The sequence below is a fragment of the Grammomys surdaster genome, unplaced genomic scaffold (assembly GCF_004785775.1).
Source record: "Grammomys surdaster isolate TR1022 unplaced genomic scaffold, NIH_TR_1.0 125947, whole genome shotgun sequence".
In the NCBI taxonomy this organism is placed as follows: Eukaryota; Metazoa; Chordata; class Mammalia; order Rodentia; family Muridae; genus Grammomys; species Grammomys surdaster.
The window spans coordinates 681751-703629 of NW_021620769.1; the positions used below are offsets into that span (position 1 = coordinate 681751).

The following is a 21879-nucleotide window of genomic DNA, read 5'->3' on the forward strand; positions in this document are numbered from 1 at the left end:
AGGAGAGAGAGGTGGGGGAAGGGAGAGAGGGGGAGAGGGGAGGGGGAGAGAGGTGGATAAGGGGAAAGGGGGGAGAGGGATAAGAGGGAGAGAGGGGGAGAGGGGGAGGGAGGGGAAGAGGGAGAGGGAGATTTTCCCTGAGTGCTGAGAAAACACCCATTTATTTTGAGTTTGCTTATTGGATAGGTGACTTTTAAATAAGGAGGAGGGCCTGATAGGAAACAGAATAATGCATGAAAGTTCTATGATAAGCTTTGTTTCCAGGTCTATGATGTCACTGAGGGCTTACTCTGGAATTGTCAGGGATTTTCAGGACATTGGTTGAGGTTGTCTTCTCATGAATGCATTGGTACATCTATAATTTGCAGCACAATCCCAAGCTAATATTTAAGACTGTCAGAACTAGTTCTATAATCATTAGAAATTTATAATAGAGATGACTTGAGAACAAAGATGAACTTTAGATGGTTGTACAGAGTTTTAGAGGAGACTAAATTTACATAGAAAGCTTTTCCAAAGAATTAAGAATCTGGAAATACAGTAGACACTAAGGAAAACTCATTCCCAAAGGTATGTTTTTAAAAAATGATAACATCTGAAAAGAATGAATATTGCATGTACCTGACAGTGTCGTAGAGGATTCTTCACTGGTTTATAACAGCTGTCTGTATATCCAAAGATGGGATTCAAGGCACGGTTTGAAGGGAGAATACTTACCTAACTGTAATCCTGCCTTAGGGAGAAAAGGCACTTGGGTTAAATACGGCCCAATCAACACTTCAAGCTTTCCTGCATCCTCCTCTTGCTGCAGTGCCAGTCCTTCTTGCTCTCACTGCTGAGTATGGCTGGCTGATGTGCAACCTTACATGCAGTGATTGTCCCATGACTGAGCAAATGAATTCAAACTCTCATCTGAAATCAGTAAACAGCCTAAGGTTCAGAAATACAACAGGAGCAATTAGACGCTGCAATTTTGTTTAATTTGGCTTTTAAGGCTATCTTTTGCCAAATTGTGAATTTTTTTTCCTGTAGTTTATCCTATCTCATTGGTATCCTTCAAGATAATCTGTGTTTTCATCATCTTTAGTATTTGTCATGGTTCTCAATCATATAACTGGAACACAGATGCAACCTTTGACATGGTTTTAATCAAATCTTTGCTCATTATAAATCCCATTTTATGATAATAATGAAAGACTGAATCACTTACAGCAACAGTTATTACTTATACAATATAAGTAATAACACAATCAATCCACATCAATCTGCAAATTTGGCAGAAGGGATAGTTTGAATAGGGCGTCCACCTAGTCTACTCTATGGACACAGGACATACAGTGTTAGTCACATGAGCTACATGTGAGAGCAGCCACTCCTCGCCTGGGCAAGGACTTCCTTATGACCACTCATCAAAACTGCATGGAGGGCTATGGAGTTGACGCTGCTTCCATCTGTGCTAGCATGTGGCATGAAGACACAATCATGGTGCTTCTAATTCCCATTTCTTTTACAAGGTATGGGAATATGGCTTAAAAATCTTTATTGCAAAATCTTTCCTATAAAAGTTTCTTTTGAAAGGAATGCTCAATTGTGTTTTAAACATCTTCTTCTAGTGTGTGTGTGTGTGTGTGTGTGTGTGCGCGCGTGCATCTGTGTGGGTACATATATGTGCATTTGCACATGTATGTGGTGGCCAGGGGTCGAAGTCATGTGTGTCTTTCTCAAGAATGCTGGGATTGCAGACAAGCTGTAGCTTTTCTCTAGGTGCTGGGAACTCAAACTCCAGGCCTCCTGTTTGCAACACAAGCGCTTTATCTACTGAGCCTTCCGCAGCCTCTCTGTTTATTTGGTTTTATACTTGTTTACAGTATGGGTTTTTTAGTACATAGGAACTGTTGAATGAACAAATCAGGGAGATTAACATTGTTTTTTATCATGCTTTGTATTTGTGTGGGGGGCCTTTGAGTGTTTCCTAATGATTTCCCAGGTACAGAACAGGCTGGTGTGAGCAGCAGGCTCCTGCTATGCTGTAGAACCCTGGACCGTACCGGTGGATAACTAGACCTGGGCTTCACACAGCTATGGAAGTAGAAACTTGGGAAGCTGATAAGAGAAAGAGATGGGAACCCCCAACGTGCCTTAAGTCCGTGAAAAATAGAAGTTTTGTCCTCAAGCGTCTCCACATGTATAGGTCAAACTGGAAGCAATTCTTCTTTAAGGAAAACCTTGTGTGCAGATTTTAAGGGGCTTGGAGAAGAAAGGAGATGCTCTTTCACTGTCCTCAAAGGTGACACATGACATCTAATGACATATATAAAGCACTTGCTACTGGCCTTGATGCTTCTATGCACAAGGCAAATGCTATTATTTGAACAATAACTTTTAGGATAGGTAAGGAGGACCACAAAAGAAAAAATGTTAAATTTCTAAAATTTTAAATGCTACAGTGAACTTAGTAGCAAAGGCATAGATGTTTAAACAATCCTTTGCTGTGTTTCAGCCATATGTTACAATCACGTGTAGATTCTCCCATGTTCTCGGGTAAACAATGGCAGGTGCATTTAGGAACGCTAAGTGAGGACCAGAAGCAGCAAGATTCACGAGGCCCTCAGTTCCTCTTACTAGCTTTGCATCAAACGCCCTCTTGCCACAAATGAAAACAGAAAACATTTCACTGGATAAATACAGTGATGGAATCAGTAAAAGTCTGTTGAAATCAGTGGCAATCAGTTCACATTTCCTGCTACTTCCTCCTGCATTGGCACTTCCTGTGTTTCACCTGTCGACTTAAGACAGCCTTTTCTGATGGAAAGCCAGCTTGCCAGTCTGCCCTCCTCAAAAATGGGTGTGCTGAGGCGAGGTGAGCAAATCTGTGGGTAAGAAATAAAAAAGGTGACTTTTATTCTCTCTCCTTTCTAGGGGCAATACAGCAAGGCTTCTGAGTTCTTCCAACAAGCTTTCAACACTGCAATGGAACTCATGAAAATGGCACTCATGGATGAAACCAAAGTGCACTTCGGGATAGCTAGAGCCCACCAGATGATGCTGACGATGAAGGGGTACATCGAATCTGCCGACACGGAGAGCCTCAACTGCCTGCTGTCCTGGAAGGAGACTAGAACTCAAATCGAGTACGACCCAATTCTGGGTAAGGCTGCTTCCTGGAACACTTTAGATCTTGTGTCATTCTTAGTGGCTAAGGCATTTGCCAGAAAGGTTTATTCACACATTGGTGACTTGAACTTGCTTGGTAATTTTATCTTTGTTTACTCACTACTACTTGGAGGCTGGACATACTCTCGAGTACTGGAAATGTTTAAGAGAAGCATAAAACAGTGGGAGTGGTCTGGCCTAGTAATCAATCTGTCACTCCCAGCAATCTTAGAGGCCACACTATGCACCAAACAGTTGTTAGGAATAATTTAAAACAAGGAGTAAGGCATATATAATCAGCTTATGTTTTTTAATAATATCCAGCCATACAGGATTTAGAGCAGCTATAGAGACACACTACTATATATGATGTACTCTACGAATAGTACTTAATACTATTTTATTATCTTGAATTTGGATATTTGGGAAATATTTTATAGCAGTGTCTCTTTATACTACTTTGTCTTGGGAATAACTAAATTATTTTATTATAAACAACCAGAGCACGTGTATGGGTCAACTTGGAAAGTTAGTGTCATTAGACCTGAGGGATAAAACTCAGGTCTTCAAGCAGAGTGGCCAGTTCCTTTACCCACGGAGCCATCTTGCCCACCCTGAATACCAAACTTAGATAATTGAGAGGGGGCAAGATTTCTTTTCCGTGTTTGTTTCAACCATAGAATAAAACAGTAAATACAGCAGGAAAGACCTTACAGATATAGGTTAGTAATCCCCAGTTAATGCTGGGGCCTCACGAAATGAGGGCAAGCTTCATTCCAAGTCACACAGTAAGACAATGACAAAAACCTGTAAATACTTGGTGAGTGAATTTCCATGCCCTCCACTACCCCAAAATATCAGAAAGTAATCATGAGTTGGCCACTTGTAGGTGTGGTTCACCGTCAGTTACTTGAGAGTTTATTTCACAGCCCCGAGTTACCTCCATCTTAGACTTTGACATCTTCTGCCTGGAATATCAGGAACTAATCCTGGGAAATGATCCCCGTTCAGGTAAAGGTTCAGTCCACAGAGGATAAGCCAAGCAGCTCAGCATCTCAGGTTTGTCTTAAATAAACTCTCACCATCCTGATGATACTGTGAAAAAAATTCTGCCAGGTAGGGGATGGGTGAGGGGATTGTTCCTCTAATAAGATCCAGGTCTGTCTGCCAGCACCTTCTTTTCTACTTTTGAAAACCCTTCTGCTTTTGTTCATCCATACCTCTTAAATTTGTAGTTCCTCATGTTTTTTCTGAGCGCATATATTGTCTTCTGAAGGATTTGGTAGCAGAAGCAAATTGTGCATTGCCCAGTGTGGTTCAGATACTAAATCTCTGTATGGTCAGCATGGTGTGTGGCCTTCTTCAGAATGCTATAGAAATCCTGTCCATCTGTGGTTCTCACATGGCTCAGAGCTCTGTGCAGGGATGAGCCACGTCCCTGTGGACTGGGAGATAACCATTGCTCAGACATGTAAATAGGCACTGAGTTATCACTCCGCTGACACATCTCACAGTGTCAAGAGTAGCTTCTCTGCTTAGAGACAAAACTGATAGGAAATTACTAAACATGCCTTTTGCGTACGTGAATTTTTAGTTCAGAGTACACTTAAAATCTGCCTTAAAATTCTTTGAGCATATTCTTCATTTTTTTTTTTCTGCTTAAAACTCCTGTCTCTTCGCTGGATTCTGGTTAAAGGTCTGTTGACCTTTCCAAACCCAATTCATGCCTGTCTGCCCCCTACACACACTCCGCCTACACCAACTCCTGTTGATTATCTTCCTTCCAGCTCAGTTCAGCCAGGAGAATGTCATTCCGGGTGCAGCCGCATCCTTCGATGAAGAAGCCACTCCCACTGAAGCCCCTCCTCTTGAGTGTGTTCTCTTCTCTGATCTCAGTGCGTGGCATTCACTTCTCTCCAGGCCATCTTGTACCATAACTTTTTTTTAATTAACTGCTCAATTAGGAGCAATAGGGACACACATTCCAAATTCTTGATACTTTCTAGGGAAGGAGATATGATATTTGACACCTACAAGGTCCCAAGTAAATGTTTGAATCAAATAGAAGATGGCTTCTTAAGCCTGACCACAAGCTAGTTGGCACTAAGCACTTTTTAAATATGTGTCCAATGCTTCCTTGGGAAGCCTATGACACCACAGTACTTGGACTGCCATCCAATTACCACATGAATGAAGGAAGGTGCTTCTCAAACATGATGTTGACAAAATGAAAAAGTACAAAAATATTATTTGGAAAACTGAGCAGCTTTTAAGTTTTCAACTTTCACCTTCCTTGTAGGAAGAGGCATCTTTAATCTTGCTATTGAAGGTCCCGTATATTCAGAGAAAAAAAAAAAACAGATCAAAGATCTGAAAGCTACATTATGAAAGCTGTGGAGTTATTGGCACCTTGGAGACTTCCATCCTCCAAACAAATCATTAGCTCAAAGAACTGCCAATATTCTTTTAAGCAGAGAACATGACCCCCTAAGGGAATTGAGCGTGAAAGACCCAGGTCCACAGATGAAATACGATGGTGACTCACCAGCAGCCACTGTCATCTTGTGCCTCTCCAACAGAACACAGCCAGTGAAAACAGACTCTTCAAATACCAGGAGACGGTCAGAATGACTTCATACCACCTGCCCTCCCCTTCCAACATTAAGAATCTCCCAAATTTAACAATTGAGGGGGTAAAAAAAAAATCAACTTTATTACAGCTCAGTAAGATTACTCAATCCTGGGGCAACTTTAATTATTTGGTTCTGGGAAGCTCAAAGGTCTACAAAGTTCTGCTGAATTCTCCAGAGTATCCTTTACTTCCCATAGCTAAGGTATCTTCTAAGATATCAATCAAATAAATGTTTGTTTTAGTGGAAAAAAGTGATTCATGTTGCAGTCACAGACACTGCAATGTAGAAACGAAAGCTTTCCTATTTCAGCTTACCAGCAGTGTCAACCCCTGCGTGCAGCTGCAGCTGTATAAATACCAATGTTGTGAGCTACATCATTGGTGAGAATTGTGTAACAGGATTTCCATGCACCTTCTCATGGAGGCCAAACATGAATTACATCAGAGAAATAAGATGCGAACCCTGAGCACCGAAGCACATGAGTACACCAGCTAGTTGGAACACAAGCACACTGTATTCCATGTGACGTCGTGTCAAGGTTTACATGGGTGGAAAAATTATCATCTCTGTTTTATGACTTTTATTCCTCAAGTAAAACAAGCAATGTTGTGCCTTGATCTCTCGGCTCTCACTTCATGGTGAAGCACCCAGAGTTTGGTATCAAGTCATTTTCTACTGTAAATTTTGTTTTCATTTCTCATTCATGGGCTTACCTCACCCTTTTAAGGCACATGCAAAGGTCACATTCATAACACAGCCTTCATAGGCTACTGTGACTGGACTTTCTCTATGTACTTAGTGCCCAGAAATATGAAGAGACAATCATGGAATTATCAGGCTAACAACAGGGTTATAAAGAAAAACTTTTACTTTGTTCTTTGACAGTTTTATACATATATGCTCTTGCTGTTGTCACCCCTGCCTTCTCTGAATTCCTGCCCAGCCCCCTATATCTCCTCTACCCAGCAAGTCCCTTCCCCCCTTCCATGTCCTTTTGTTTTGTGAGTCACTGAGTTTAACCAGGGTCGTCTCTATGATGATGGGTTTTGAACTAACCACTGGAGTCCAGTAGACCTATCAGTGGCTAACTAACTGCAAAGGATCCATTCCCCTCCTCCAGAGTCCATCAGTAACCAACAGTTCGGGAGGAGAGGTAGGACCCTCCCAAGCCTGACTGAACCCATGTCACTGTTGGCAGGCCAATTACGTGCAGCCAAAGGTCCTGTGAGATTGCGTTGTGTTGCAACTGTGTTGTTGGTATCATGCCAGAGGCTAGCAAGTCACTGCCCTCCTTCCTTGTTTTGTGTTCTGACTGTCTTTCTGCACCCTCTTCTGCCATGTTCCCTAGTCCTTTGAGGGAGTGGCATGTCTTGTTAGGGATAAGCACTCAACTGTCAGGTAGGTTCAGCACCCTGAGCAGACAGGCAACTGCACCGTTCATTATAAAGAGATGCGGCTCTGACTAAGGCTGAGATTCGCAGTTGTATATGGTATAAATGTAAACACTTAGAAGGCAGTTTGGTGCTATGACAAATAAGTTGTCATAATCTCCTCACTTGGCTGAAGGTTTCATGAACCATGAGATTTTACATTATTTACATTATCAAACAAGGATTCCCCACAAGTGGAGGCAAGCCTCATATTGTTATGTCTAGTTGGTGAGACCTCCAACAGACCACCACGGACCCCAACTCTGATACAAGCACATGAGAGTCTTAACTCAAGCTCGATCTTGGGCTACAAATCCTCCTGATAGACCAGGAAGGAGAGTAACCCCCAGCTCTAGGTAAAGGGAGTTTATAAAGAAAAAAAAATCACAAGTGGGAGTTTCTAAGCCTTGGCATTACGTGAGAGGGTAAAGGAATGCTGGTCTCTTTCCCTGAGCCCAGGGGTGGGGGCCATATCGCTTCAAGGAAAGCGGACAATAGCTTTCTAGACCGTAACTTTTCCAAGGAGAGCAGCTTAAAATAGAGTTTGGAGGACACGATGAAATCTGTCTGCTGTTTTGTTTTGTTTTGTTTTGTTTTGTTTTGTTTTGTTTTTTGCCTCTTTATTGGCTATGTCTCTCTAAGGGAAGTTAACTTAGAATGGAGTCTCAAGAACAAAATAGAGTTTATTCTGCTACTTCAGCCACTTCAGTATCTCCTCAATGACCGTTTAGTTACTGCTATAACAGTCGTACCATTATTGCTTCAGGCCATACACCTTGTTTGACAGGATGATACTGTGGCCTACAGGATCCACAGCTGACTGGAACTGCTGATACCCTTTCTCCCAGAGCAGCCTGCATAGCCCCTTTCGGCTCCATAAAAGGTGGTCAGCAGCAGAGAGGCTTCCAGTTTAGTTCTAAACCTGTCTTGTAGTCAAGGGGTATGGGACCTTCAGCAATGGGATCTTGTCATCTAGTTCTGGTGAGCGAGTAGGAGTGGTGGGCTTTGTTGTGGGGTGATCTCTTGGATTTCCCTTACCAATGCTCATAAGGAGGTAGCCGGCGTCTGACCCTGGGGTCTAATAGCCCATGGCTTTTAGGAGAAGACGGATAGGATCCTGATCTCTCCACACCTTACACAGGTTTCCATATTGCCTTAGCCCCTCTAACTCCAGAAGTTTTAGGATCCTTTCCAGTGGCTTCCAAGCCAGCCATCTCTGTGTAGGACAATTTGCAAAGTGTGCATTTATAGTCCATGGGTCTGCCTGTAGTTTTTTAAAGGTAAAAACTCTTAAAATACTGTTTTACTCTCAGTTGTAATCACAGCAAACACAAGCTGGATGAGACAAATGGGGTAAAAGCATTAAAATCCATCCTTGTGTGTCTGATGCCCATCAAAAAAAAAAAAACAACAAAAAAAAAAGAAAACCAAAATATGCCCTCCTTCTGTTGACCTTACTTAAATTAATCCTATGACTCTGGTTCTCACAAGCTTCAGGAAAAGCTTTGTGAGTTCAGCACCTTCTGACATGTAAATGAAACAAACATAATGCCAAAATGGGGAATGTCTGGAAAAAAAAAGAAGCCAAGACTTAATTGTAACTAAACTCTAAAAGGAAAAAAGGAAGCGTTTGAGTGTGGATTTCCAGTTTCCTCATTCAAATACACTTCCCAGCCTTCATCCATGTCCTACAATGCAAGTAGCAAGTTACATCCTAAAAAATAAAGTATTTCTCCAGAAGCTAAAATTCACTTCATTGGGAAATACTACTCTCCTGGGTTGAGAGGTGGGTGGTTTTGTTTTGTTTTGTTTTGTTTTGTTTTGTTTTGTTTTGTTTTGTTTTGTTTTGTTTTTCCCCCAACTCTGAGAATCTCCTTCTCTGTTGCTGCCTTGGTTCAATAAAAGAGAATTCTTGATTGCTCAGACAAAAACTATCCCTCTTTTAGGTTCCGTTCACGGAGCTCAGTGTGACCAGGTTTAACTTCCCAGGGCACAGAGTACACCTCCCTCCTGGGCTCTGGTTTTGTTTTGTTTTGGGTGCTGTTGTTGTTGTTGTTGTTATCTCGGGTAATTTGAGAAACTTATGGACCATGTTTAGGTGGTTTCAACCATACAAAACCAGAGCTAACACCAGAACAGAAAGTCTGCATTTGACTGTCGACTGGTCATATTTGTTTGATTGCTGGAGAAATGTTTGTGTCCTCTGTCTAGCTATGTTCCTTGACCTGTGGCCATGTGTCAGACATCCTATGAATGTAGCTGAATCCTTCTACCACTGGCAGAATTTGAGAACATGGTACCTCTCTTCTAGGTACACATCACCCATCTTTGGTAAAGCTCTGTTAGGATGATTCTGTTACTGTCTCATTTCAGAATTTCTTCTGAAAAGCAGAAGGAACCCACCATTGCTGCTTGGGTTCTAATTCTTCCCAAACCTTCTGCAGCTAGGAATTCTCCTTTAGAATTATAACCTAATTCCAGAATTTACTTTTCTTTAAATTTTTCTTATCTAAGATCCTTATATTTTTTTAACTTGGTTTTTTAAGTTTTTTACAGTATTTTTATTTTTAAATCATAATATGATTACATCATCCATCCCCCTTGAGCATGAATTTTATTTTGACATTAGAATATAATGACATCATTTCCCCTTCCCTGTCCTCCCTCCAAAGCCTCCCATGTACCCCTCCCTGTTCTCTTTCAAATTTGTGGACTCTTTTTACATTAACTGTTATTACGTGTGTGTGTGTGTGTGTGTGTGTGTGTGTGTGTGTGTGTGTGTGTGTTCCTAAATTCCTAAGTACAGCTTGTCTGGTCTGTATGACATTATTTGTGTGTATGTTTCAGGGCTAACTTTTCGGCATCCTCTTTTCTAGGCAGGACTAGTTTATCTCTCAGACAGGAGGGAGTGCTCTATAGCTTCAACTCTTTGGCATAATTACTAGAAAACAAGATGTTTTTAATGACCATTTCTGTTTTAGCAGTTCCTTTCAGTACTTCGGAAGTGACACTGACTTAACTATCAATCCACGGACTTACACCTACCTCCTCATGGATGATGGCAGCCTCCCGGGGCTGAGCACAATGTAAACCATAAAGGAAACACTGGCCAGAATATAATAAGACAAAATGCACGTATATCCTTTCCTTTTAGCCCCAGTCCTTCCTGGACAGTGTCAGTGCTTCTGAAATGAATCTTGAAGTCGCTATGAACGTACTTGAACTTGAACTTGAACTTGAACTTGAACGTTCCTGCTTCCTGGACGCTCAGAAGTGCTATGGTACTGTGTACCATTGTCAAATCCTCCAATGATGCTAGGATTGGCTAGCATGAACACTCCCTGAAAACACAGATGTCCATGTGGCTGAACTAGCTGCCTTCATCTGAGTGAATTCACAGACCCATCACTCACACCGTCACCCAAGGCTTCACAGTTCATTTTGCTTGAAAATTTATGTGATGAAACATGAACGTAGTATGTTCCTTGGTAATTTGATTGGCAGGAAGCAGAGAAAAACATTACAAGCACTGCTTTTTAATAATTGATAATTACTTACATGGATCCACTAAGTTTAGGCACACAATTATATGACTAATTATGTTGAAAATCCAAGAGGATGATTAAGTAGATGACCCTGCCCTGAGGCCTTCCCTATTGTTTCTGCTGTCTCATTTAACCATGCAAATGTTATTAAGCATTCCTGGCTAAAATTCTTCAAGCTCAAGCAAGTGTAGTTTCATAGATAATTATGCACAATCTTGTCACTTTCTATAACCAACACAGAATTTTTTTTAACTTTCACTTTCTACTGAGTAGCCTTCTCAGTAAAATGTAATTCATGAAAGATAAGATAAGATTATCCTCAAGATTTCCATGACTCTTTGCAAACCTATTTGAAGAAAGAAAAATAAAATAATGCTATCTACAGAAATTAAATATACCTGTGATTGGAAACCTGCATTGATGAATAAATCAAACTGAAGAGAGAACTCAACGATTAGAATTGTAGTCACACTTAGGGGAACTTAGGTCTGCATAGATATGTATATAGACTTAGTACCTGGGGTAGGAGAGTGACTCCCAAATAAAATTGCAGGTAGCAAATCTTTCAGGTCTGCATATATCAAATCCAAGATTATGTGAGAAATCCATAGGAAGAGGCTTTTAACCATGTATATACTTTGGTGGGTTAGTGTATTATCATGGGACATACTAAGGAAGTTTTACAGTTCGGCCATGTCTCACAAGACTGGGTTCTGACTAGCACCACATCACCCTGGCTCCCAATACAAAGTGGAGCATTCACAAAGTGAGAGTCCTGCTGTCTGTTGGGTAAGGTGGGAAAGTGAGTCTCTCCCTAACATATGCAGTGAGCGTACCTCTCCACCTCCCACCTAAGTGAATAAAGTCTGGGAGAGAGAGAAAGAGAGAGAGAGAGAGAGAGAGAGAGAGAGAGAGAGAGAGCCCAGTGCTGCAGGGGACTGCTCTAGATAGAAACTTCCAAGAAATCCCCCAAAGCAGACACGGGAAAGGAAAAGGCAAGTTCCTCTGAGGAGGGTGTATCCAAGAAAGACTGGCCTGACTCATGAAAGGAGGAGAGAGAGGGAGAGAAGAAATGAGGGAAGGGGAAGGAACGAAGAAAAATGGGGAAAGGGAGAGAAGAACAAAGAGGAAGAGAAGAAGAGAAGGGAGAGGGGGACGGAGGAAAGAGCAACGGGAAGGAAAGGGACAAGGGGAGAGAGGATGCAAAGGGGCAGGAAAATGAAGGGGGACAAAAACGGAGAGGGGGAAGGAGTTGAGGCCATCTGGTTAATAGTCCTTGTAAACCACAGCAAGTGCTTTGAATTTTGTTAGAAATGTGAGCTGAACTATCCAGAGGTTGGAGGCCACCACACTAGTTGACTTTTGTGTGTCTCCTGGGAAGCAGTCTGCCATTCTTCTGTTGTGTAGTCCCCTGTCCAGTCTCCACAGTTCAAGTAGGAGATTCCTAACAATGAAAGCAAAACAAAACAAAAAACCAAAAAACAAAAAACCGGCATTGAAGTCAGAAGTGTCCCTGAGTGAACCAGGGCAATCTGTTGCATTTTCTATTGTACACGAGTATTTTAAGATGACCTGTGGCTTAAACTTAAACTTCACATTAGCCCTGAGCAGTTTTTCAAGGTGGAATATAAGGGTCACTTGTACCAAGATTATAAGGCTGGCATACAGTTACTGTAAATGAGTGTTCTAGGGCCTTGGGAAATAACAGATACAGGCTTCTAATGGTGAGATGTATCAGCCTGCTTTTCTATTCTATTCTGTTCAAGCTTGAACAGAACGTTCTTAGGTTTCTTTATATGAGAACGTTCTTAGGTTTCTTTAATATGTTAGCTGACCACACAATTAATTTTTCCTCATGACTATAAGCCACCTCACTAAACTATATAAACCCATGAACAAGTTATTAGAACAAGGTTTTCTCATCTCCAAACTCATTCCCTTGGTTAAATGTACACAGCTCTTTGCATCATGGTGATATCTCTACACTGTTTTCCTTAAAGGCATAGCATCCCTTGGCAGATCGGTTTTGTGGGAAGTGGTTGTAAGTCACATGTGAGATGTGGTGAGCCCTTCTGGTGATGCCTTTGTCCTCACAGTGACTGCCTTAGATGCTCAAGTATCCCCCCTGGTTTGCACTCAGAGCCAATCTGACTGTGGTGTAGGGTTCCCTGAACACTTGCCGCCTCTGGGTCCAGCCCTGAGTCACTACTTACCCTGTCTCAATTGACCTAACGTGATCTGCTTTCTTCTACACGCTAAGAAGCTGCTCTACCCATGTTGACTGTGGCTAACTATGATCCATCTGCCACTCCATACTTCTGAGTGGTAAAAGACATACCAGCTCCAGTAGCCTGGCCGGCCACTGATTTTCACTGTGTTCTATACCCCTGCTCTACAAGCAGAGTTTTCTTGTCATGACATTTATTCTCATTAGATGCATTCTTCACCTAACAAGTTACATGGCTCCTTTAGGGAATTATTTTCCAAATACCAACTATTTATGCAGGAAAATTGTCCCCGGTTAATTGTAAAATGAAACAGGAAACCCCACAGAGAAGCTACATTAGAGCCAGTGAGATGACTCAGTATTAACAGTAAGGTGCTTGTTGCCAAGCCTGACTTCCTGAGTTCAATCCCTGGAACCCCTAGATTGAAAGGAGAATACTCCTGGGAGCTGTCCTCTGATCTCCATATGTGTGCTGTGACACACACATGCAAACACACACTGCACACACTACACACTAAGTAAATATTAAAACAACCCAACATCATACATCACATGCTTACAAAATAAGGCTCCAATTTCACTCATTGAATAATTGTAAAGAGTGGGGTTGAGTCCCTCATGTTAGAAAGTCATTCTGTAAAATGTTGTCCAGTTTTATATTTGCTCTACCTGTGGCTAGAATAACACTGTATACTACTGTATGTGTTTTCCCTGGAGGAAGATCACTGTAGCAAAACATGTGACAGAGGCACAGTCCTTGTCCCTTGGCCAAAGCAAAATATATGTACGTGAAAAGAAGCATTTCCTTTCAGTTCAGCTTTGAACCACAAAGGGGCTGGATTTCTCGTGTTTTCCAGGGGCAGCATGGGGTTAAGGTGGACTGCATTTCAGGAAGTGTGTTGACTCACTCCTCTGCAGCAAAAGGCTGCATCGTCCCAGCTAATGACTTGTAGGTACTGAATCCTCAGGTCTCTCAGGTGGGTTCAGTCGATCAGTTTCAGCAGGATGATGAAAAGGTTGAGATAAAATAAACTGACAGTTGCTACTCATCGTAGGCTGCAAGCTGCACCCAGACAGCTGAGACCCTGGGAGCCCTCTTTCTTAAACAAAGGCTTCCACTGCAATGAGCAATGAACTAAAAAAAAAAAAAAAAAATCCAGAAATGAGGGCCGATTGGCAGCTGGTGACCAGCAGGAGGAGGGGAACTAGAAAACACAGCAATTGTTGGCTAATTAGAAGCCATTCCCACCTACTTAATACCAACCCATTAAGCAGGAGGTGCTCCCCCCTCTTCCCAGCTACACATGACATTATACTCCTAGGGTGTCCCACCGGCTGCCTCTGTGCCCACAGATGAACACACTGCCAGTTTAAGAATGCAGTAATTGATTTGGGACACGGGAACGGCAGCTTTCACAGCCCATTTTCAGAAGATACGAATGTGGCCTTGGCAAGGCCCAGATAAAGCAGTCAGGCCTGTAAACTGACAGCTGTCAAAAACCGACACACATAGGAGAAAACCTCAGTATATGGGACTTATTTGAACCTAAGCAAACAATTGTGTAAACCAGTTTCCCCAGTTTGGTGAGTAGGACTCAAATATTTGGCTTAAATATCTTAACTATCTATATGCTATCTCTAAATACACACACACACACAATTTTTAAAACAATGTGAGTATTATAATAGGTGAATGTTCAACTATCTCACATAATTTTTTCGAGCAGTATTTTGAATAAAATTCTTTTAGTCACGTTTTTAGTGTTTGAGGGAATAAATTTCAAACAACCCAAATGATCCGCTAAGCTGTGTCCGGACACAGTGAGACAGTGTTCACCGCACAGATCTTCACATTGTTTTAAAGTTCTCATCCTGGCTAGACAAGCCTGGAGATGCTCAGACTCATGCTGCATCCTAGGTCTTTATTGGCAAACATAGCACCTGTCTCCGTTAGTATGCAATTCCCAGTTCTTCGATTTTTTTTCCTTACAAAGGACAGACTGGTTTCCTGAGTTTACATATCAGCTTCTAGATCTTATGCAGATTTTTCAGATGACTGATTGTTTCTCTTGCACTTGTTTGCACTATCTTCCAGGAACTAGCTCATAGTACTGGTCAGATGTCTACAGGTATTAGAATAAGCAATAGAAGCAAAAGGATGTTTTTCTTTGGAGATAAATCAATAACCTGAAGACTTGGGAAGCCGATCAAATCTCAGATGATGAAGACAAGGCTCCTTGTGGGATACTTGCTATTGGGGGGCAGAGCTGGAGAGCTCAGGGGACCACTGGCAGTGGGAACACTGGCAGTGGGACCACTGGTTTGGGAACAGTTTGGAAATGAAGCTGGTCAGAGGAGCAAAACACGGTGCTATGATTCCATCCATGTCTGTAAACCAAGCGAGGTTGACATAAGCCACATATTTTTCAGATTTGTGTGTGTGTGTGTGTGTGTGTGTGTGTACGTACATAGATGTCAGTCTTGAGTGTTACAGTGTTTTTTTTTGTTTGTTTGTTTTCTTTTTGGTTTGGTTTGGTTTGGTTTGGTTTGCCTTGGCTTGGTTTGCCTTGGCTTGGTTTGCCTTGGCTTGGTTTGGTTTGGTTTGGTTTTGAGACAGAGTTTCTCACTAGGACCTGGGGCTTGTCAGTGAACAACAGATATCATCCCATATCTACCTTCCCAGCAATATAATTACAAGTACATGCCACCATGCCCAACCTTTTCCATGAGTATTGTATTTCACACGGGATTATGCAGAGGTCCTCATTCTTGTATGGCGAAATTATACTACCTGGGTCATCTCTCTGGCCTCCCAAATGCTGAGACCCCTTGATATACTTCCTCATGTTGTGGTGACTCCCAACCATAAAAATGTTTTCTTTGCTACTTTATAACTGTAATTTTGCTACTGTTACAAATCATAATGTAGTATTTACATTTTCCATGTTCTTAGGTGACCACTGTGGAAGGGTCGTTTGCCCTCTAAAGGGTTCATGACCCACAGATTGAGAAACACTGCTATAAGTGCTCCTTTTTAGCTAGTGTCAGTGGAATGGACTAGGTTCTAGAAATTGACTTGGTATCCATGTAAAGCACATATTTCAAACATAGGCTTATCACGTAGAACGTCATCTGGCAATCCCATGCTATTCTAGGGAAGCAGACACGACATCCTCCTACATTCATTACACCTCACACATACCTGCAAGGGACTACAGCTCATAGATGCTGTGCAGCAGAGGGGCAGAGGGGAGCCATCTTGCTTTAACACCATGGCCTGATGTCTTCTCAGATAATCTTAAACAGCATAAAGGCTTGAAAGCAATTCATGAAAAAGCTCTCCTTATATCCCAATTTATTATCCTAGAGAGTGTGTGAGGTACAGATGTGCACACGTGCATCTGTGTGAGGTACAGATTGCACACATGCATCTGTGAGAGGTACAGATTGCACACATGCATCTGTAAGAGGTACAGATGTGCACACATACATCTGTCCTGTATTAATGATGTTGGAAAGAATGTGATTTTTCTCAGTTATACCCATTTACTGACCTTCAGTGAAATGCTTAAACTCTAACTTTAGATTAGCCATTAAAAAAAAGGACTGCCATTACTTTGCATGAAAGTAAATGGTAATGACCTTATTATTTGACCACAATTTTGGTTTTGCAAGCAGACAGCTCAAAAGGTAAACAAAAATTATTGGAAATGATTTTTGAGAACTATAATAAAAAAGTTTGATCATTTGGAAAACAGGACGCATGAGCAAAGGAGGTGACTCGTCAGACTGTGGGAAAGGAAGGTTCTCTAATGCCCCAATAACTGTGTCCAAAGAGGCGTCATCAAGCAAGGGGGCTTTAACAGCTGTTCTCCTTCTCCTCCCATGGTGTGGCTGAGGCAAGCAGACTGACAATTACAGCACAAGAGGCTCTTTTTTTTTTTCTGAGATCTCTTGTTTATTTGAGTGTAGAAATCCCTCCTTGTCCATTGTCAGATGCTGCTGGCTTCAACCAGCTCCAGCCAGCATCAACCAGCTTGTTCTTTCTGCTGTTGCCATCTTTCATAGATGTATATATTTCTCCCACAATGAGTTGTAAACTCACTGACAAAGTCAGTACATGGCTGGAAATAATAGTCTCTCCTCACTCTCTTTGCTGTCCCCCATCTGCCCATCCAAACATACAGAATTCTTGACCCATCTGATTTTTGACCCATCTGATGTGGGTTTGAACCTAGAGTCCTTGCAAACTCAATGGCCTCATGTTACATCACACAGGTTTTTTATCTGCATCCCTTCTTCAACCATAAATTCATAAATAATATGAATTTAGTTACTCTGGTAAAGGGAAGAACTAAGGAAATACTCATGAAGACCTCTAGTAACTATACACAAGGCCCTGATTTCCAGTCTGCCCTTCATCGGAAAGATGGAAGAACAAACTCAGCAAAGGAGAGGTATCCGAGTGCCCTTGCCTGCTGAGGCAGAGAAACCTAGCTCCCTCCCACTCATAACACCGTCAGCTTGAGAGTTAGGATTTCAACTTTGTGTCTGAGGACAGGAACATAGAGGTCATAGCTCCAACCAAGGACACGTAGATGACCAGGTCAGGGCTAAAAGGCACTTCAGAAGCACACCCACAATCTTCCTTGTTTTGTTTTGATGTTGGTACTAACAAAGATAAATTTAAGTTACTAAAAATGTTTACCATCTGTCTTCTCAAAAGATGCTGGAAAATAATGGGAGCCTGTATTACTATGTATTATCGTTGTCTATATGATGTGGTTTAATACAGTGTCCCTCTATTATACAGCAAATAGTATGGTAACTGTAGGACTTACATAGTGTACGGTATTGTGTATATTATATGGAATACTGTTTGTATACTCAGTCATGTTATGCTGTACTATAACTGAGATTTCAGTCCTTTCTCAGTGGAGAAAGCTGGCTTACACACCAGTGTTAGTGGCTGAATCTATTTTCTTTGAATCTTGAGGAAGGTTAGGGATTATACATCTTAAGTTGCCAGTTATATGCATTGTAAAAAGGTAAAGACCGAAGTTAATTGCTTCCTGAAATTTTCACTGATCTGTGGACCCATCTTTCTCTTTTTCTCTTTAAAAAAAAAAAAAAAAATAAAACAAAAAAAAATAAGGCTAGGCCAGGCGGTGGTGGCACACGCCTTTAATCCCAGCACTTGGGAGGCAGAGGCAGGCGGATTTCTGAGTTTGAGGCCAGCCTGGTCTACAGAGTGAGTGCCAGGACAGCCCGGGCTATACAGAGGAACCTTGTCTCAAAAAACAAAAACAAAAACAAAAACAAAACAAAACAAAACAAAACAAAAAAGATGAAGGAATTTGTTAACTTGGTAAGCTATAGCCTAAGACATGGTACTATTTTTGCAAGTGTAGAAGACAAATATCACAGATTCCTATGTTACTAAAACCCCGAGGGCACTTCTCTCCCTCTGAGGGCACTTGTCTCCCTGCCTGGGGTCTCAGGATGAGCTTTATCTGAGCTTCAGAGCCTGGCACATTTCAGAAATCCAACCATGAAGAAAGATTGAAACGTCAAATCCTTGTCCTCCTGGATGCTCTGTGTGGCGTGGGCACATGCTAGGGAGGCTATGTCAAAGCACAGGGTAAAGACCGTGCTTTCTGCATAAAGATGCCATAGGAAGGAGAAGTGTAAGAAAGAAAAGTATTACTGAGGAGAAGGAGGAAAGCAGGGGCAATGAATTATCTTCCATGTGCGTTGAGTAACTCTCAGGAATCAGTTCATAGAATAAACATAAAGTTAGACTTGTAGCACACTATCTTCCCATAAGGCTCATGAATAAAGGTGCTGCACCCAAGATGCTGTCACTGCACAACCCGTGTGTCCCCACAGTCCGTGCAGCCTCCTGAGTGAGGGGCACTGTCCTGGATGCGCTCGCCTGCTGCTCTTGAGGTTTGCCTATGGCTTTTGTTTTGTATTTTTGTTCTCTAAAACTGAAAACTCAAAAGTTCCCCCTTCACTGCTGGAATCTTTATCGAGTTCACTTTTACTACCAAGTCTACTTTCTATGAGTCTTGGAGAGTTCCTTAAGTAATCTCCACATGCATAAAATGACTTTTGCAGCATTCCCTGGCTTGTAGCTGCATAGATTTCATTTCCTCAAGATATCAAAGGTAAAACATTTCCAAATGCTGCTGTGATAAAACTTGATTTTCTGGTAGTCCTACACTGTGGGGGAACAGGTTGAGCTAATGCAGTATTGGAATCGCATGCTTCTGACTTTACCTGTAATGAAGTTCTACCAAACCCCAGATATAAAGAATTTGTCTTATATAGTGTTCACTTGTATTAAATCTTTCATGTCACAGTCCACACATTAATTTTATTCCACCAGACTGGCACATACAATTCAGGATTTTAATCTTAAACTCCAAATCCATTTTTTTTCAACCATCCTATGTTTTGGACTATGAGGATAGGCCATATATTTTATTGTGGTTTCCAAATCTCAGCTTCAGAAATCTTTTTTTAAAGGAACTCTCAAGCATCTTACATGTATGCTTGATTCTCAAGTTAGCTGACTTCAGGATGAGGTTATCAAACTATTGATATTGTCTGCATGCTTTGCTTAGGATGGGTCAAGCCCTGTATTGCTGTGGAGTCTGAGTTAGCAGTCCCGGTCACACACAGTTATCAGTTCTTATTCTGTTGCACTTTCTTCTGGACTTAAAGTGTCAGGTGTATTTCTGAACAGTTGCTAGGTGATTTTGATGCTTGTGAGACACACAAAAATTCACAAACTTCAATCAGTTGGGAAGCAAACAAGAGGTTACCTATAGGGAGAGGCAAAACTTCGGATTCTAATCACAATCCCAACATCATTGGCCATCTGATTTGTATTTTCTGATTTGTCATCTGAGCAAATCATTCATATTAAGCGGGTGGACATGGAGGGAATCTGACAAAGACTCAGCTCCTGAGTGTGCTGCAGTTCAGCATGGTTAGGAGGTGAGATGGAGAGGACCCAGTTAGATCAAGGAAAGTGGCCTTGGAGGAGGTTAACACGGTTCTCTTAGGCCACAATTAGCTCCATGAAGAGAGAGCTCCTATTTAAAAAAAAAAAAAAAAAAAAAAAAAAGGACTTGGCCACTGTGTCTCCGGCTTCATGTCTTACTGGGCCATCTTTCCCTCTCATGATGTCATTTGCCATGATCTGATGCAGCCCAGATGGGTCCTTATCAGAAGCTGAGCCATAGGTCCACAATATCATTCCTTATAAAGAACCCAGCCTTTGGTAACTTCTAATTATTTCTTTTATTGTTGGAGATTCTAATATAAATAGTGATATCACTTCCCCCTTCCCTGTTCTCCCTCCAAATCTTCCCACATAACCTTCCCTCCTCTCTTTCAAAGTCAAAGCCTTTTTTCATTAATTGTTGTTACATATATCTCCATACATACATACATGCATACATACATACATACATTCCTAAATATGTAAATACAACTTGTTCAGTCTTAGAATGTACTTGTATATAGGTTTTCAGGCTGACCGTTTGGTATTGGATAAGCACTTGGTGAGCTTTTCCCTGGGGAAGACTGTTTCTCCTGTTCTCAGTGTTCCTTGGTTGCCAGTGGTTCATTACATATGGTTGATTGACCATAACAGCAACAGAAAACACACTAATATAGAAACACTGAAACAAGTAAGTATGAGAACCTTGGAACTATGATAATTTATATACATGCTAAGTAAATAGTTTTCACAAGTTTAAGAGATAACTGCTAGAAAAAGCAAATGGAAAGTGCCATTTTCCAGTTTGTGAAGCATTTTAGCAATTCAAGCTGTATAAGAATTTGTAATAAAAAAAATGAAGATTCTTATAACACACACATGAATACAAACACCACATGGTACTCAGAGAGTGTGGTTCATTTGCCCACATTCTGTCCTTTTTTTTTTTTTTTTTTTTGCTTTTCGAGACAGGGTTTCTCTGTGTAGCCCTGGCTATCCTGGAACTCACTCTGTAGACCAGGCTGGCCTCAAACTCAGAAATCCGCCTGTCTCTGCCTCCCAAGTGCATGCACCACCACCTCCCGGCCTCCACACTCTGTCCTAAAGACAAACAGCCTAATGCATTGCCCACACCCTCCACAGCTCCTCCACGGCTCCTCCACGACACTGTGACCTTTCACTGTGAAAAGAATTCCACAAAGCTCAGTTTGGGGAGAAACATAGTTTTTAGCAGATTCAGAAAAACACGTGGAAATTTTATCATTCTAAAACCACTCTCTCACAACTGTTTAAGTATAATTGAAATATTTGCAAAGATCTACCTCAAACTGTAACGTTACACTTGTTTCAAGTAGGGAGGTTTGGAAGACAGTAAGTAGTTAACTGTGTTTTTAAACAGTATTTTCCTTTTATCTTCTTTACTGAAAATTGATACTATTTTTTAATCTTACTTAGTTGTTCTTTGCTTTCTTTTAGGGCTAAAAATTTTTGTTAGGATTCTGTACTATCCCTGACACTTCACAAGGACATAAAAATATGCATAATAGTTTCAAATTGTAAAACATTTCGATTTTTGAGAATCTGTACAGGTCTAGAATCCTAAGTAGCTATAAATGTCATTACTAAGCCCAGGTGGGGGTAGAATATAACATTTTATCAGCCAAAAAGATTGTTGGAATTTAAGATTCTCTTTCTAGCCCTAGCCATCTAGTTATAAGGGGCTCTAAAGGCAGTAGCAGTAGCAGGTGGTTACAGTGTGCACGAAAACCTATAAATTCACTCTGATTTTTGACTAGCTTCCAGGTTAGTCTTCCATTAAGTAGAGATTCAGAACCAATGTAAAGGAAATAAAATGAGCCCTTGGCAGCCTCCCCATAGC

The 21879-nt window shown here is 41.4% G+C and overlaps 1 protein-coding gene across 1 annotated transcript in view; it reads left to right on the plus strand.

Annotated features, from left to right (window-relative positions):
- The window catches only part of Ttc29 (tetratricopeptide repeat domain 29), a 184827-nt gene that overhangs the window by 119228 nt on the left and 43720 nt on the right, over window positions 1–21879 (plus strand). Inside the window, exon 9 of the mRNA XM_028753402.1 lies at window positions 2920–3148. Coding sequence (XP_028609235.1) covers window positions 2920–3148 — 229 coding nt within the window. The remainder of the gene's footprint in view (window positions 1–2919; window positions 3149–21879) is intronic.